The sequence below is a fragment of the Colobus angolensis genome, unplaced genomic scaffold (assembly GCF_000951035.1).
Source record: "Colobus angolensis palliatus isolate OR3802 unplaced genomic scaffold, Cang.pa_1.0 Scaffold3, whole genome shotgun sequence".
Classification (NCBI taxonomy): domain Eukaryota; kingdom Metazoa; phylum Chordata; class Mammalia; order Primates; family Cercopithecidae; genus Colobus; species Colobus angolensis.
The window spans coordinates 25,567,423-25,583,190 of record NW_012116265.1 but is presented as its reverse complement, the minus strand read 5'-3'; the positions used below and the strand labels follow the sequence as shown (position 1 = coordinate 25,583,190).

Genomic DNA, 15,768 nt, shown 5'->3' with positions numbered 1-15,768 from the left:
TAAGTGGAGAAGCTGCTGTAGGACAGAGACTTTCCCACACTCCAGCCAACAGCTTCTGACTCCTACTGTGCCTAAAATAGTAGAATAAATACTGGTTTTGATTGTCCACCAGATCACAAGATGCCTAAGGGCATGAGCATGTGGTAGACTATTTGCAAAAATGACTGTGAGTGCTCCTCTTCCTGTATCTATACTCCTAAATATGACTTTGTAGTTTCTCCCACTGAGAGATGGAGTCTATTCTTGAATCTGAGCTGACCTTGTGATTTGCTTTGGCCAATGAAGTATAATGGAAGTAATGTTGTGCCAGTTCCAAGTCTAGCCCTCTGGAGGCTTGCCTGCCCACACTCATTCTCTTGGAGTGCTGCTGCCACCGCGAGAACAAGCCCCAGCTAGGGCGGTAGGATAAGAGACCACATGGAGCACCAATAAGCTGTCCCAGCCGAGGCCATCTTAGACCACCAGCCTGCAGCCTACCTGCCAGATGACCACAGATATATAAGTAAGCCCAGATGAGGCCAGAAGAACCACCTAGCTAAGCCCAGCTCAAATTTCCCACCCACCAAAGTGTGAGCTAAGTAAGTGGTTGTCATTTTGAGCATTAATTTTGGGGGTGGTCTATTATGTAGCAAAAGCTAATGGACACAGGGCAGATATAGTACCTCTGTCAAGCATACTGGGCTCCAGTTGTGATGCTCAGCCTCCATGAACAGAAGAGGGGTTGAAGATGCTATTGGTGGCCCACCACATCCCTTCACCCTCACCATTTCAGCACATGTCTGTCCAATTCCACCTGCCAGTCCCTGTACCTATGCCTGTGGACTCTCTCTAGCCACCCTCACAGAAGGTCAGAAGTGTCAAGCAGCCCTCAACCCAAGACTGAAAGAGTTAGTGTATAAATACCCCAGCTCCCTTGCCCCTTGGATGTGCTGTCTCTGAAGCATGTGTCCTTCACTGGCTCCCTGATCTTCCCAGCAGCATCGAGGCCTAGACACCCAGAGTGATAACTAACTTGATACAAACCCTTTACTGGCTGCCTTCTCTTTCTGACTCACTTTCCCACTTACCTAGTGGTGCTTCTTGAAATTACCTCTCAAACTACTTCCACTCAAATCCTTATCTTGGGGTATGCTTCTAAGCAACTAAAGCAGATGGGCACCAGAGATGGGGCCACCACTCAGAACCATTGCTGTCATCAAGCCCCTCATCACTGGGTTTCGCTACTTCTCCCACCTCAGTCAGGAAGCAGCTGCCCAGTAACCCACTCCCACTGCCCCTGAGCACAAGCACCCCAGGACAGCCCACCACATGGTCCACAGGACTACTTCCTCCACTATCTGTCTTTGTAAACAGTTAATGCTTTGTCCTTCACTTTCCAGTCCCCTGTCTGTCTCATTTCATGCTCTGGAGGATGGAGAAGGAAAAACGTAGAAAAGAGGAAGACCCAGACTTGGAACAACAAGGTGTGGAGCAAGTTGGGCTATCCACACCTGTCCCTTTCACCCTAACCAAATCTGGCAAAAGGCCCAACCTAAGCCCCCATTAGGATGTAATACTCAGAGGAAAGAGTTCAGCAAATATAGCCCCAGCCTCCCAGGGATCAGGGGTTGTCTGCCCAGCACATACATTCAAAGATACTTACTGAGTGCCTGTTACCTGCCAAAGCACTGCTCTGGGTGCTGGGAGATAGCAAGGAATGAAACAGACCAAAGCTCTGTTCTCATGTAGCTTATATTCTAGTGGGAGGCACAATACACACATACACACAGACACTACGTGTATGTATCGGCGCAGGCCAGGGGCATCTGTCTTACAGACTCATAGCGAGGGAGCAAAAGTGGGCATGGATTCTGAGGTCCGGCAGGCCTACATTCAAATCCTGTCTCCGTCCTCAAGTAGCTGTGTGACCTTGGGCATGTTGGTTAACCTCTCTGCACCTGTTTCCTCCTCTGGGAGGCAGGGAATAATAGCAGAATCTACCTCAAAGCACTGTTGGAAGGATTAATGAGGTAGCACATGGCACATATAAACCCTTAATACACCTCAACTATTAAGACGATTCTTGAGGTGATGCCTGTGTTATGCAACCTGCCATGTTTCCCTCAAACTCAGCTGGCACAGGAGCCCAGCAGGGAAGGACATGAGTGAGGCTGATGGGCTCCATTCCTTCAACATAGCCACCCTTTGCTTGCATGAAGAAATAGCCTTTCCTATTGCCCGTTGTTTTTAAGCACACAGCCCTCTTGAGCTTTTGTTTTTCATATTTTTTGATAGAGATATGGATACAGAGAAAAATTTCTGTAACATTGGAGGAGAGAAAGTTCAGGAGGTCCTGGGGACACACAGGGCGTGGTGAGGACTAGGGCAAACTGGAGAGCACAAGCCCACTTTATAAAAAAAACAAACAAACACAGATACTATTTACATCCACATGGCTGATGCCAAATGGGAATATGAGCCATCTGTGGCCAGACACCCCAGTTTTCCTGGAGACGCCAGAAATTTGAATCATTATTATTAAATCTTTTGATTTTTAAATGTTGGTTCAAAATATTTAGAAATATTGTATAAAGCACAGTATGTTTTAATGGGTCTGTAGGTTGGCTCCACCCCATGGGCAGAGACCTTAAGACTGTTCTCTTTGCTCTTGTCTGCTAGGTCTCTGCAGTCTGAGTTCTTCTGATGCAGGGACACCAAGATACACAGCTCCAGGGAGCACCGTTTACATTTAATTCCTTGAGTCTCTGTGACTCAGGGAAGTAAGCAGGGTTCCTCTGGTACTCCCAGAGTTAGGCCAGTGTGGAGCTACAAGAGAACTTCTCTCCAGACCAGATGCTGCCACGAGCACAGAGTATCACAAATTGTACTATCCTCTAATTATCTGTTCTCAAGTTAGTCTTTTATTGTATCCATATTTGTACAGATTTATACAAATTTTATGGATTGTATTGTATTGTATCCATTATTTGTATCCACAGGACAAAATCTGATATGGTTAATTGATGGTTTCATTAGTTTATGTCTTGCCTCACCAACTAAAATGTAAACTGTGTGCATGAGGACCATGTTCTATGCCTTTTGGATCCATACAGCACCTTCTGCACTGCATTAGAACCCAGTACCCATCTATGTACTGACTGATTCATCACAGAGGTCATTCTGAATTGGTTGCTATCATGTGTGGCATTTGGGTAACACTTCAGGATACAGAAGAGGAGAGCTCTTCCAGGAGCATGCAGAAAGAGGAAAATGTATTTCACAACAAAATTTACTTCACAACAAAAAAACTTAGCCATCTCTGTGCCTTCCACTTCAACATGCACCGACCATTCGGTGCCATCCTTTGCAAGGGTTGTTTTAATGCTGTTATTAAGAATAGCTTATTTTGCATTTTCTCACCAGTAAAATGGAATCATCCAGGCTTACTAGCCATCTCCTGGAGAGACCACAGAGAGAAGAAAGAAAGTATAAACTGATCCCATTTATAACATATATTTAAAATCAGAGAGTAGTGGATATGTTGTGGCTGAGCACACTATCAGATGGCTAAAACGTATCAGGAAAGAAATCCTCAATTGTTCATTTGTACCACAGTTGAATGAGCTATATTTAACCTGATGATTATTTAATTAAATAGTCAGTTCCCTTGGAGTCTTTCTGTAGTCCTTATAATTTGTTATACAGAATACAATAGTAATTCATTTGCACTTGTATAATATTTACTCTTTGCTTCCCACAGCTACTTTTTTTTGTCAGTTTCAACAGGCCTAGAACCCCTAATAAAAGAGAGTTGAACAAACAGAGAAATGAGTACAAACACAGAATACTTGAATCACAAGATAGTCCAGCTGGAAGGAGCCATAAAGATAACTGAATCCAACTCTTTCTTTTTACAAATGAAGCAACTGAGACCCAAAAAGGTCGGGTGACTCACCCCAGGACAAACAGCCAGAGAGGGGCCACATGTCCAATTCCTAATACTCACTCCTCTACTCATTAATCTCAGGACACCACGGCTCCCTCAAACACCCACAGCCAGCTTTTGAAGGTCTAATCCCTTAGAACAGTGGGCTCTTAGAAGCTCTAACACCTGTACCAATAGAAAAATCATCCATTCAGTAGGTAAGTGCCTGCTGAGCGCCAGGCAACAGCGTTGATATGAAATAGAATGGTGAACAGGAGGCCGGGCACAGTGGCTCATGCCATAATCCCAGCACTTTGGGAGGCCGAGACGGACGGATCACTTGAGGTCAGGAGTTCGAGACCAGCCTGGCCAACATAGTCAAACCCTGTCTCTATTAACAATACAAAACTTAGCCAGGCGTAGTGGCAGGTGCCTATAGTCCCAGCTACTCAGGAGGCTGAGGCAGAAAAATCACTTGAACCCTGGAGGTAGAGGTTGCAGTGAACCGAGATCAAGCCACTGTACTCCAGCCTGGGTGACGGAGTGAGACTCTACTTCAAAAAAAAAAAAAAAAAAAATTAATAAGAGCCCAGGCTCCTGCCTCACCAGATTTACCTTTAAGCTGGGTGAGATAATGACAGACAAGTCAAGAATTAAATGAACTTGGCACTTTCTGAGAGTAATAAGTACTGAAATATTAAACCAGAATGATACATAGAGAGTGAGGAGGGGGGGACTGCTTTGGAAAGGATGTCAAAGAATCACTCTGCAATGTCCCTGACCCAGGAAAGGGAGAGTCGGGTGGGGGGAACACCTAGCTTTTGTTTGAACATTACTAACAACAGGAAGTCCACTACCTCCAAAGGTCAGCTCAGCGTCTTAAAAAGGTCTTCCCGGGACTGAGCCAAAATCTGCCTCCCTGTGACTTTAAACCCGAGTAACTCATTCTCTGAGAATCACAAAAACCAGTCAGCTAATAAGCAGCATGTTCAAATGCAAAGCACATGCTAAATTAAGGCAGTTGTTGCAATGTTTCAATTTGAAATAGCGTGTTTGGGAAAATACAACATACCGAAAGAATGACTTACATGTTCTCATTCAGCCTACAGTTCATAAAAGTGTTTAAAACCACCACTTCAAAGACGTTCCGACAGCCAGCTTCTAGAGTCCCAAACCCATCTGTGTGAGTCACCTGACATCAGTGACAGGACACACCAACTCCCTTCCGTCTGTAACTCTAGTTGGGGTTTTATAGCAACAACACTGCCAGTTCCGTTGCCCTGTCATGCGGCGTGGCAAAGGAAATTTGGCTCTGTGCATTTTGCTTTCTAAGATATTCATGGAATCATGAAACAAACTACTCTTTGGCCCCACCCTCTATCTCACAGAGAAGAAAATGGAAGCCTGGAAATAGAAAGTGATCATCAGGTTTCATCAGCAAGTGATGGCCAGGATGGGACTTGTTCCCTTCAGCCTCCAAACTGGTGGCAGCTGCAGCAATGCGTAATCCCCAGGTTTGTGGGGATGGACGTCTAAACCTCCAGAGATATTTAGTGCATGCTTATGAAGAGAAAGCCCAGCTCCCTAACCCCCTTTCATGTGAACCTGCACTCCAGCAATCTCCCCCGAATGTCTGACCACACACTGCTGAAGGGGTTTCCATTCGAGGGTGGGCACATTGTTTGGGTTGCAGGTGTCATCAATTGTGTGGGAAGATGCAGCTCCTGCCCCAAACCAACCCAAAAGCTACAGGATGCACAGAGAGAAGCAGCGGTTAGGGACAACACCAAAGTTGGCACTATTTCAGCTTTTACCCAAGTCTAATAGTCTAACTGAACCAACTGTCTGGCTGCTCCTAATGCCTCAGAGCCCGCTAGGCTGGCCCAGTAAAATCGTTAGTAACAAAGGAAGAAAAACTCCTTAGGAGACAGGCCTTCCTGAGCCAATGAAGGAAGCCTCACAGCCCTGCCCTCCTTCCCTCGGCTTGAGGCAACTGGAGGAGGATCTGAGCGCTGGCTGTGCTGATCTGGTCATGCCTCCTTCCTCCTCCCTTGCTGGCTTCTGCTGCTGGCTGGAGCTCTGAGAATCCACCATTTTTCCCCCTCTGACCCCTGCATTTGCAGGAATAAATGACTTCCTTGAATGGAGAGGAACTGCTTGAATGCAGTCTAATCATAATGGACAGTATCTCTCAGAAAACAAGGCACCAAAAGAGGGAACACCAATGCCAGCAACGATCCTGGTGCCTTCTACAGCCAGCCCCAAGGTCACAAGTTTCAAGTAGACTATAAAGCTGTTAACTGATTAGAAAATAATCAGCTTAGCCTTTAGAAGGCTCCCTCCTGATCACACATTACGCAAGACAACACCCCTGTGAGTGACAAAATATGGTTTCCTCCACCCCAACCATGCAGCAGCACCACTGAGAACAGGTGTGGTTTCAAAGCCACTGCGGCACCCAAAGGTGAGCCCAGCGCAGTTGCCCACACCACGTTTCACCTCAGCTCTTCCATTTGTAAAGGAGGCAGAAAGCGAACCCTACCTCTGCTCACTACCCCAGGCCCCTGGGCTGCAGAGAGGGTGACCAGATGTGATGGAGACATCTCAGGAAAGGATGGGCTGAGAGGAGAAATTCTCCTCCATGACAATGGGTCCCCAGGGGAGGGTGAACATCGGAACCTGGACCTGTTAAGTGACCCATGCCATTTGACATCTGCCTCCTTTTACAAGTGGAGGCTGAGAGCTTGGGTGTTGCAGCCCAACAAACCTGGGTCCTGGCTCAGTGGTATACAGCTGTGTAATTGGGAATAGTGACCTCTCCCTGAGCCTGACTTTCCCCATCTGTAAAATGGAGCTAATGATAGCACTGGCTCGCAGGTACCATCAAATGTAACCATGTGATAGAGGCCCAGCCCCCAGTGTGCATGATAAGTCTTCACAAATCCTGGTTCATGTTATTATTTTTACTATATAAATTCAAGAGAATCACCTATAACACTCACACCGTATGTGAGTTTGAGGTAGAAAATCGAGAGAGTGAGCCAAGATGGCCAAGTACCACATTTTGATACTCAAACATCTTTAGAGAAGGGCTCTGTCATTCTGAGGACTGCAAGCTGCTCCCACACTCTCAATATGACATTTGTCTAGGGTCTTATCATTTCCAGAGCTCCTTCCTCCCCATTTCATCTGATCCTCACCACAGCCCTATCATGTGGGCAGGGTGAGTATGCTTCCTGTACCCCATGCGTAGAGGAGAAAAACAAGTCTCAGAGAGGTTAAGCAACTTGCTCAAGATCAAACAGCTTGAAAATGGCTGAGCAGGATCACAAATCCAGGGCTGCCTGACAGGGCTGGAATGAGAGTAAAGCAAATCACAAGCCTAGTGTGTGCAACTTCAGGAGGCACTCACTTGTAAGACCCTGAGAGTGAGTACCTCCTCAAATTTTGCCCAGCTGTCTGACCCCAAGCCTTGGGCCCTTCCCAGAGCACTGAGGCTGAGCCAGTTGTGCAGATGCTGCACAGAGGAGGTCCGCCCAGCAAGAACTCACTCCCAGCTCCTTGGGGTGACTGGATCTACTGGCTGAGCTGAACATCTCCCTGTGGAGCTCCAAGAACCACTTCTCAAAAGAGTAGAATGCAACAGAGTGTGGAAGTGGTGCTGTGATAGCCATATAAGGCTTCCGTGCACCCTTGAGCTTGAGAGCCAGTGAAGCGGGGCTGGGCTGGGCAGGCCTTCCCCAAGGCCCCTCTAAGCCAGTCAGGCCCCTCAGAGGCCTCACAGCCCTTATCAGCCCAGGGGAGGGATAGGCCAGGACAGGCAGGCAAGCAGCCCACAGGGTGACTCCCAGGACAGTGGCCTCTGGATGCTGGCCCACCAGACAGCCAAGGTTCTCCTCTCTCCAGCCACTCAGAGCCCAGCTAGCCCCCAAATCAGCCTCCCGTTACCTCCCACAGGGTGTGGGAGGTACTGACTAGCAAGGAGGCTTATTTTAAATCTGCAAAAAGAAAAACTTTTCTAATGTAGATGATTACACTTACTAATTAGTCAGCTTGGTTGTGCCTGGATTACTGTGAATTTAGCTTTCCTGCAGAAACAGCACCTGTTCACTGAGGGACAGTATTAGGTAGTAGGACAGTGTGCACACTTGAGAGCTACTGGGATGGGATTCAAACCCCACACCCCTGGGCAAGTTACTTGGCTGCTCTGAGACCATTCCCTCCTTCTATAAAAGGGGACTAGAATAGTACCTGCATCCTCCATTGTTGCCATTACAAAGACCAGCCACAATTTACTAAGTGCCTATAATGGGCCAGGTACTGAATTTCTTTGTCTTTTCCTTACATGTATTATTTAACACTTGTGACAACTGTATAGGTTTGTATTTTTGAAGTATAACTTACAGTGAAGTGCTCAAATCTTCAGTGCACAGGTCAATGAACTTTTACATGCATGCTCTATCTTCTAATCAAATATCAATCATCATAGGTCACTTTTGCCGCTTTATGAACTTCATACAAATGGGCTCATCCAATATGTGCTCTGTTGTGGCTGGTCTCTTTCACTCAACTTTGCTCTTGCAATTCATCCACATTGTTGTGTATCAGTTATTTGTTCTTTTATGTAGCTGCATAGTATTCCATGGTGTGACAATACCACAGTTTTTCTATCCATTGACCTAGATATCATTATCATCATCATTATCACCATCATCCTATTTTACAAATGAGGAAACTGGGATCTTAACTTTTTACTAAGTGTTTAGCTTAAAGTCACAAGTGACTTTGAGGCCGAACAGGGACTTGAACCCAGGTCCCTGTAACTCCAAAACTAGCTCCTTACCAAGGAAAATAGAGCCTCCCATAGCCCTGGAATACTGGGATTGGCAGAAATGAATGCTAACCTGTGTGGTCATGAGCTCCTTCTCCCTGAAGTACATTTGGGGTCAGGGGGAAGCTACCTGCCTGGCTCCAGGTGCTGAAAAAATTGCCTTAGTTCTGGCAATTGCCCATATTTATTTTCATTGCAACTCAAGCTGATAGCACAGGTACAGTCATCACTCACAGCCCTGTACTTTGAGATCTGGGCTTTGCCAACATTTCAAAACAACTGCAAACAGCCTCAATGTGGAGGAGGCATCCTTGTCCACTGACCAGCAGTTGGCTCTCATGGGCAACCCCTGCCCTGGCTCCTCAGACTCTAGTTTTCTATGATGGTAACTCAGCTGTAACCATCTGGGACTCCCACAGAAAGCATTGTAGGCCAGGTTTCTCAACACAAGCCTTACCTATCAAGAGGTGAGACCCCCAGTGCTGACCTAACCTCAAGAAAAGGCTGAGGTTTTGCCTTGCTTTCCAACCTTCAGAATCTCTGCCTGCTGCCCAGCAGGCAAGTGGCAGACCTTAGAAGGGCCACCTGCAAGGCAGCAAGGGGGTGACCAGGATCCTGGCTCACCTCCCTGCCTCCTCCCCCTCTGAACTCAGGTAGCCTCCAGTCAGTCCAGCCAGACATGATTAAATGGTTGGCTACACACAGGGGTGGAAGACCCCGGGGGAAGAAGGGCATGGAGCCAACTCCCTGAGGCAGCCCCAGGGCACCCTTTGGTCTGTTGATCATTAACAGAAGCCACCTCATGGCAGGCAGAGAAGGGGAAAGTCCAAGGGGATGGCTTACCCCCTCCTCCCAGACTCCATCCTCCAAATGTGCCAATGCAAGGCCTCTTGGGGGGTGAGGTCATGGCACTCAATGGAGGGGGTGTGTGCAGAATCATCTAATCCAACTGGTTGCCTCCTCTGTTCATGCAGAATCTCCACAAAAGGCCAAGGGAGAGGGCAACTAACACTGATTGATTTGCAGTTACTATGTGCCAGGGACTGCACCAGTGTCCCAGCCTACAACACTCTAGCATAGTGGGGCAACACAGTGATGGAGCTTGCCTGCCTGGGTTCAAATTCTGACACTGTCTCCCTGTGTGACAAATTAGTGAATTTCTCTGCACCCCAATTTCTCCATCTGAACAAAGGGAATAGTATAGAGCTTCCTCCATGGGGTCATTATGATCATTCAATGAGTTAATACACAGGAGGTTCTTAGAGGACTACCTGGCACTTACAAAGAGCTGTCATGACTAATGGCTCACTCGATCTCACAGTAACCCCTTGAGACACAGCTGAAAAATCCAAGGTTGAGTCATTTATCCAAAGCACAGCTGGTAGAAGGGGAGCTAGGATTTGAACCCTGGTCCAAGGGCTCCATTCAACACCTCTTCTTCCTTCATGCCCTGGATCCTTCCCCTGCCATGACCCACTCAACCTCTTCAGTAACCAGTGCTTTGTGATACACTTGACTGTAAAACCCATCTTCAGACTAACCCACAATCTCAGTTAGCCCTCAAAGCCCTCCTTTCATGAGTGTCACTGAACTGTAGCAGGCCCCTAGCCTTCCTCCTGAGAATGAGGCCTCCAGGCCAGGAAAGGCATTGCTCAGTGGCCAAAATAGTTCATTTCTTTGAGCTACTCCAAGGGAAGATCTTCATCTAACAGCCAGAGAGTGGGTTGCAGGGCCAGCAGCCACAGAGGCCCCACTCATCCATGGCAGACCTGGTGCACGCCCCTAAACCCAGCCTTTAAGACGCCCCGGCCTCCAGGGTAAGGGGTGGAGAAGGCCTTGTGCCCCAGGATTGGCCTGGCCTTTCCTGACCCACTTCCCTCGTGAAGGCCTTCCCTTCAACTCCCTCGGCACAGTTCCTATCCTTCCCAGCTGCAGAGGAGCTCAGAGATAGGGGTTTCTTGCCAGCTCTGGGCTCACACTTCCCCGGCCTCCCTGCCAGACTGCAGCACGGAGCTGCTGCTGAGGCCCCTTCTTCTAACATCCTGGAGAAATAATGGGCCTGAAAGATTCTGCTGTTCCCTTTCCCAAGGGAACAGTTAGTTCCTCTAACTTTAAGGACTTGAAGGGACACAACCAGGCTCTTGTGGCCACCACACATGGGCCTGGGTGACCTCAATCCCAGCCTGAGTTCCCCAGGGAGACACTTAGGTGGAGGTAAAGGGTTAAGGCTCAGGGACATGGAGCTTCCCCACATGATAAGGAGTCTCCCCTGGGCTTTACAGCCAACCCCCACCCTCCAGGGCCTCCAGTAGTCAATGTCTCTATTTTGGTTAGACAAAGTCAAAGGACTGACTAAGTCAAAGGACTGACTCCCATAGAGGAAATTCAGGGCTGGCCGGGAGGTATGCCTGGGCCTCTAGCAACCTAACCAGTGTCACCATGAGAGAGGAAGTTAGAAAGGTGTCTGCCACATGCTCAGGTATGCCTGCAGGGAATGAGCTCAAGGTGAATGATTAAATGTCTTTTTTGCTTTTGCTCTGAAAAGATCACATGCCACCACCACCAACCACCACCACCACCTCCACACACACACAAAGCCATTTCCTCCTTAAGGAACAAGAGGCCTAGGTTTACTCCAGTCCCAAGAAGGGCTGCTTTTCCCCTTCCTAAACCACCAGCCCCTGCCCTGGAACAGGTAATAGTCCCTATTTTTCTACCTCACCCCCCTGACCCCCAGTAGATATCTGATGACCAGGAAAATGAGTTGAGAGTAGAGGTAGGTCTTTGAGTCTCAGGGACATCCCTGGCCTGCCCAATGTCTGCTGCAGACCTTTGGAAGAGGACTGGTGGAATCATGGTGACTCAGCTGAACCCCCAAAACTTACTCGGTGTAAGGAACCAAAGGCAAGTGAGCTTCAAATAGCAATCGCTGCCTGTCCCCATATAAATCCTCCCAAGGCTCACACTCAAGATTTTTAAAGTTCCAACTCCTCCAGCAGGTGAAATGCCACCTGTAAGTGGTCATCCAGCCTTGGTGGGGGTGCTTCTAGCCAAGGAGACCCCACCTTTCCCAAGATGACAACACACCTAATTTTGCATAGCATCTGAGATTGTAACTAAGGTGGTGGGAACCCTTGGTTACTTGCTGTGTTGTGTTGGCCAGTGTTAACACTCACTTCCCCTTAACAGCCCTCCAAACCCAAAAGGGTATGTCAAATCCACTCCCAGTCCCCAGTTCCTTGTGACTGAGCCCCTCACCCCGCTGGATGTTCCTCTCCAAGCAGGCAGTGCTTCCTTACACCCACTCCACGCGGGTAGGTGTTGAAAGGCTAGGACTGAGGTAAATTTCCTGTGGGCAAAATGAGCCCAAGGCACCCCAAGGCATGGTAATAAAAGAACTCATTCAAATCCAAGCCTGCAACTGCCATGTGCTAGGTCCTCCTTTATCATTTTGGCACCCCAAACACTATCCAAAGGAATGAAGACAACAGGCTGGGCGGGGCAGTCTGGAAGGCCCTGAGCCTTGGCTCCCCAGAAGAACCGCTGAGGCTACACAGGTGTCGGCAAGGCTGGGCCCGTTGCTATTCAGCCAACAACTAACACACTGCAGTCTTTTCAGAAGTAATACAGCAGGAAGTTCAGGTTCCTTTGCAGAAAACCTCCACCCCGTCCCCTCTAAACTCAGCAAACTGCCAGCATCAAGGAAGGGAGCTATAGGCTTAGCTATAGGGATGAGATGTGGCCAACCACGGCCACAGCTCTCTCTGCCCTCCTCCCCAGGACCTGCACGGTATACAAGGGGAGAATCTTACTGGCAAAGTCAAACCAAAACCAAGTAAAACCAGCTCCACCATCAATGTTTCTTGAAAAAACGGGGTTTATTGATTTTTAAACTGCAAATAGTCGTTACAAAAAGTTTTTTTTCTTTTAAATAAATTCACACAAAGAAAGAGAAATAGAAAGCGACGGTAGTGACCAGCAAGAGGAATAATAATTACATTCATCTTAATGTGTGTGTGCCAGTTCTGTTTACATTAACATTGGAAAACTCCAGACCTGGAATCCAGAACCTCAAATCTGTGAATGGAATGTCTTGAGATGGGCACGTGGAAGTCAAAGGGTTTCTCTCTTTTTTTTTTTCCCTTTTAGAAGCTATACATAAAAAGTTGTTTTCCTTCTGTACTGTCACAGAACTTTTACATACATTCTCAGTCCTAGTTGTGAAAGGCCTAAAGAGAAAGAAACTCAATTTGCAGTCCGACACAAAAGGGGGAATTTCTAAAATAAATAATCCAACAGTTTTTTGCATTTTTTTAAATTAATTTTTCATTTTTTTAAAATAAAATAACCAAAAAAGTGTAAAGTTACAAAAAAATGTCGTTGAAGAATAATATATTAAAACTGTGGAAAAAAAGGAAAAAGACACGTCACAAAATTTTAAGATTAATATGAAGATCATAATTTAACATAAAAGAATATATTCTATGGATTTGTCATCCCGATAAATATGAACAAAATTAACAAAAAAAAAGCATAGTTTGGCAATAAATACGTTTTGATAAGTTAAATAAGCTTTTTTATATTGATGTGCAGTGACAAGCAAAATTTTTGCTCTCCAATTTCTGAAAGTTATATGAAGTTTAAAACCCAGGGAAGAAAGCATGGCGTGAGTGCTCTAAGGATAGACCTACGGTATTCTAGAGCAAAAACCATTAAAGCTACTTCTACAGGAAATCGTTTTACACAGATATTGTATGTGGAATGAATACCATTAACTGCTCACCCCTTACTTTTTTTTTTTTTTTTTAGCTTTTCTCTCATTTTTTTTTTTGTTATTTTTTTTAAAAAGATGTCACATATGAACTGGGGAACTTTAGCACCAAAATCAAGTCTCTCCTAGTCCATCTAGCTTCCCCTTCCTCCCCACTTAAAAAAAAGAAAAAATTAAATCACAAAGTCCCACTTAAGTCAAAATCTTCATCCGCTTTTTCAGCCTTCCTTCCTGCAGACCTACACAAACCCAGGCAAGATTAGTCAACAGGGATTCAGATCGGGAAGAAAAAGGTTTTGAATGTCAAGACAGATTTCCCCCAAAACCCTAGTCTGGCAACAACTCTTCCAAGGGGCCGGGAGAGGGGACAGGTGGAGAGGTGCCGCCGGGAAAAGGGGAGGAATAAGTGTGCGGGAGACTGAAATGAGGGAAGGTGCAGTTGTGTCGCCAGTGGAGGGGGCTGCTGGTTCCGGGTCTCCACCCCCCCAATGGGCAGAGGCTCCGGGAGGCCCACGGGTGCCCTCTGGCGCTGAAGAGGTAATGTAGTCACAGTGACAAAGTTAAGATTACAAGGCACTAAGTTGCTTCTGTAAACTGTTACTGCTTTTTCTCTTGTGATTTGGCACTTAAGGCTTAAGCCGGGGGGAAAAAAAAGGCATCTACTGACAAAATATGGGACTTGTCTGTTATGCGTGGTAAGTGGGCTAAAATCCAGGGAGGGGGTTTCAAGCCAGAAGAAGCTACTGACAAATTGACTTGTCCTTATGTTAGGTGGGGTTATGAGGGGGAAAGGGAGAGGGCATTCTGAGGTGCTGGGGGAAGGGGTTGAGCTTAACCTTGTGAATGTAAGGCCTGTGGGGAATTGGATGGGTAGGGAGAAGAGGGTATGGGATGTGGGTGCAGGGAAGGGGCTGGAGTAGGCCGGAGGTCCCTCCCTACCCTGGCTTAGTCATCTGAGATGGAAAGTCTGCTGAAGATGGGCAGGCGTCTTGAGTTGTCCAAGGTCGGGGAGTCTGAGCCACTGTGGCTGCTGCTGGAGCTGCTCAGGTAGCCCTCCTGGTCCGAGAGAGAATCCTGAGGGCTGGGGGGAGAGTCAAACATGTGAGGGGACTCGGACATGGGCCGGAAGAGGAAGGTGGTTGGGGAGCCACCCCCGGGCAGCCCCATGCTAGGGGCAAAGAGGCTTGCCAGCTCCTGGCTGGAGAAGGCAAAAGGGTTATTGGTGCCATCGGGCAGGGTAGGTGAGCCGAGGAGGTCATCGGCGCTCAGAATAGGGGGTGGGGTGATGGACGTGGGGCTGTCCAGCAGCCCGGTGGCAGCGGCGGTGGCAGCGGCACTGGGAAACCCAGCAAAGCTAAAGCTATGCTGGAGGCGGGGACGGTCAGCGGAGAGGTCCCGGGCCCCGGCCAGGGCACGGCGCTCTTCGGCGTTGTGGATGAAGTGACAGCGGGGCCCGTAGGGGCAAAAGCCGATGGTGTGGAAGGTGCGGCACAGCTCCGTCTTGTACTTGGGGTGGCGGGTCAGGCTGCGGAGCTCGTGGATGCCGTGTGCGAACTGGCACTTGTCCCCGTACTTACAGGCACCGTTTTCCTCAAAGGGGCGGCACAGCTCTGTCTTGTAGCGGCTGGAGTTGACCTGGCCGCTTCCGGGCTGCTTCTGGGTGGGCAGCAGCCGCTCGCCCCCTTCCGAGAAGGAGCGGTCTCGGAAGCGGCTGTCTCGCGAGCTCAGAGCGGGGGCTGGCTCACCCTTGAGGCTGCTGAGGAGCTGGTTCTGGTGGAACTTGGAGCTGGGCAGGGTGACTGAGTGCCTCCGAGGGAAGCCCCCACCAGCAGGGGTGCCCACTGCCTTTCTGTCCAGCAGGCAACCCCCTGCACTGGGAGCACTGTAGTTGAGCATCTTGTTACCCTGGAGAGAGAAGAGAAAGGATAGTAAGGACGGAGGAAATCCCACCAGGATGTCCACTATGGGCAGCCCCCTACACAATCACAAACGCCCGCTCCTTCTCAAAGAACTCATCTCTACCTCTGCTCTAGCAAGCTCCCTTCGCTCTCTCCCTCCCATAGGCCATTCACCACAAGATCCAGACTGTGTGACAAGCACACTGCTCCACGCTGACTCCTGCAATGCAACCCCCATATCTTCTGTCCCCAAACCTACCACTTTAATCTGTAAAGTTCAACTTCTTTACTGGTCAAACAGATTCTTCAACTCAAAATATCTCACACAACCCGGACCTCTCTAGATTGCCCCCCCCACCCCGCG

General features: G+C 48.1%; 1 protein-coding gene across 4 annotated transcripts in view; it reads right to left on the bottom strand.

Annotated features, from left to right (window-relative positions):
- Positions 1-12,594: 12,594 nt before the first annotated feature.
- The window catches only part of ZFP36L1 (ZFP36 ring finger protein-like 1), a 7,123-nt gene continuing 3,949 nt past the window's right edge, over positions 12,595-15,768 (bottom strand). For 3 of the 4 annotated variants that reach the window (XM_011949698.1, XM_011949700.1, XM_011949702.1), the window contains exon 2: positions 12,595-15,411. In XM_011949698.1, the coding sequence (XP_011805088.1) occupies positions 14,452-15,411 (960 nt within the window). In that variant the 3' untranslated portion in view covers positions 12,595-14,451. The remainder of the gene's footprint in view (positions 15,412-15,768) is intronic. The other variant, XM_011949699.1, reaches the window with a different exon arrangement.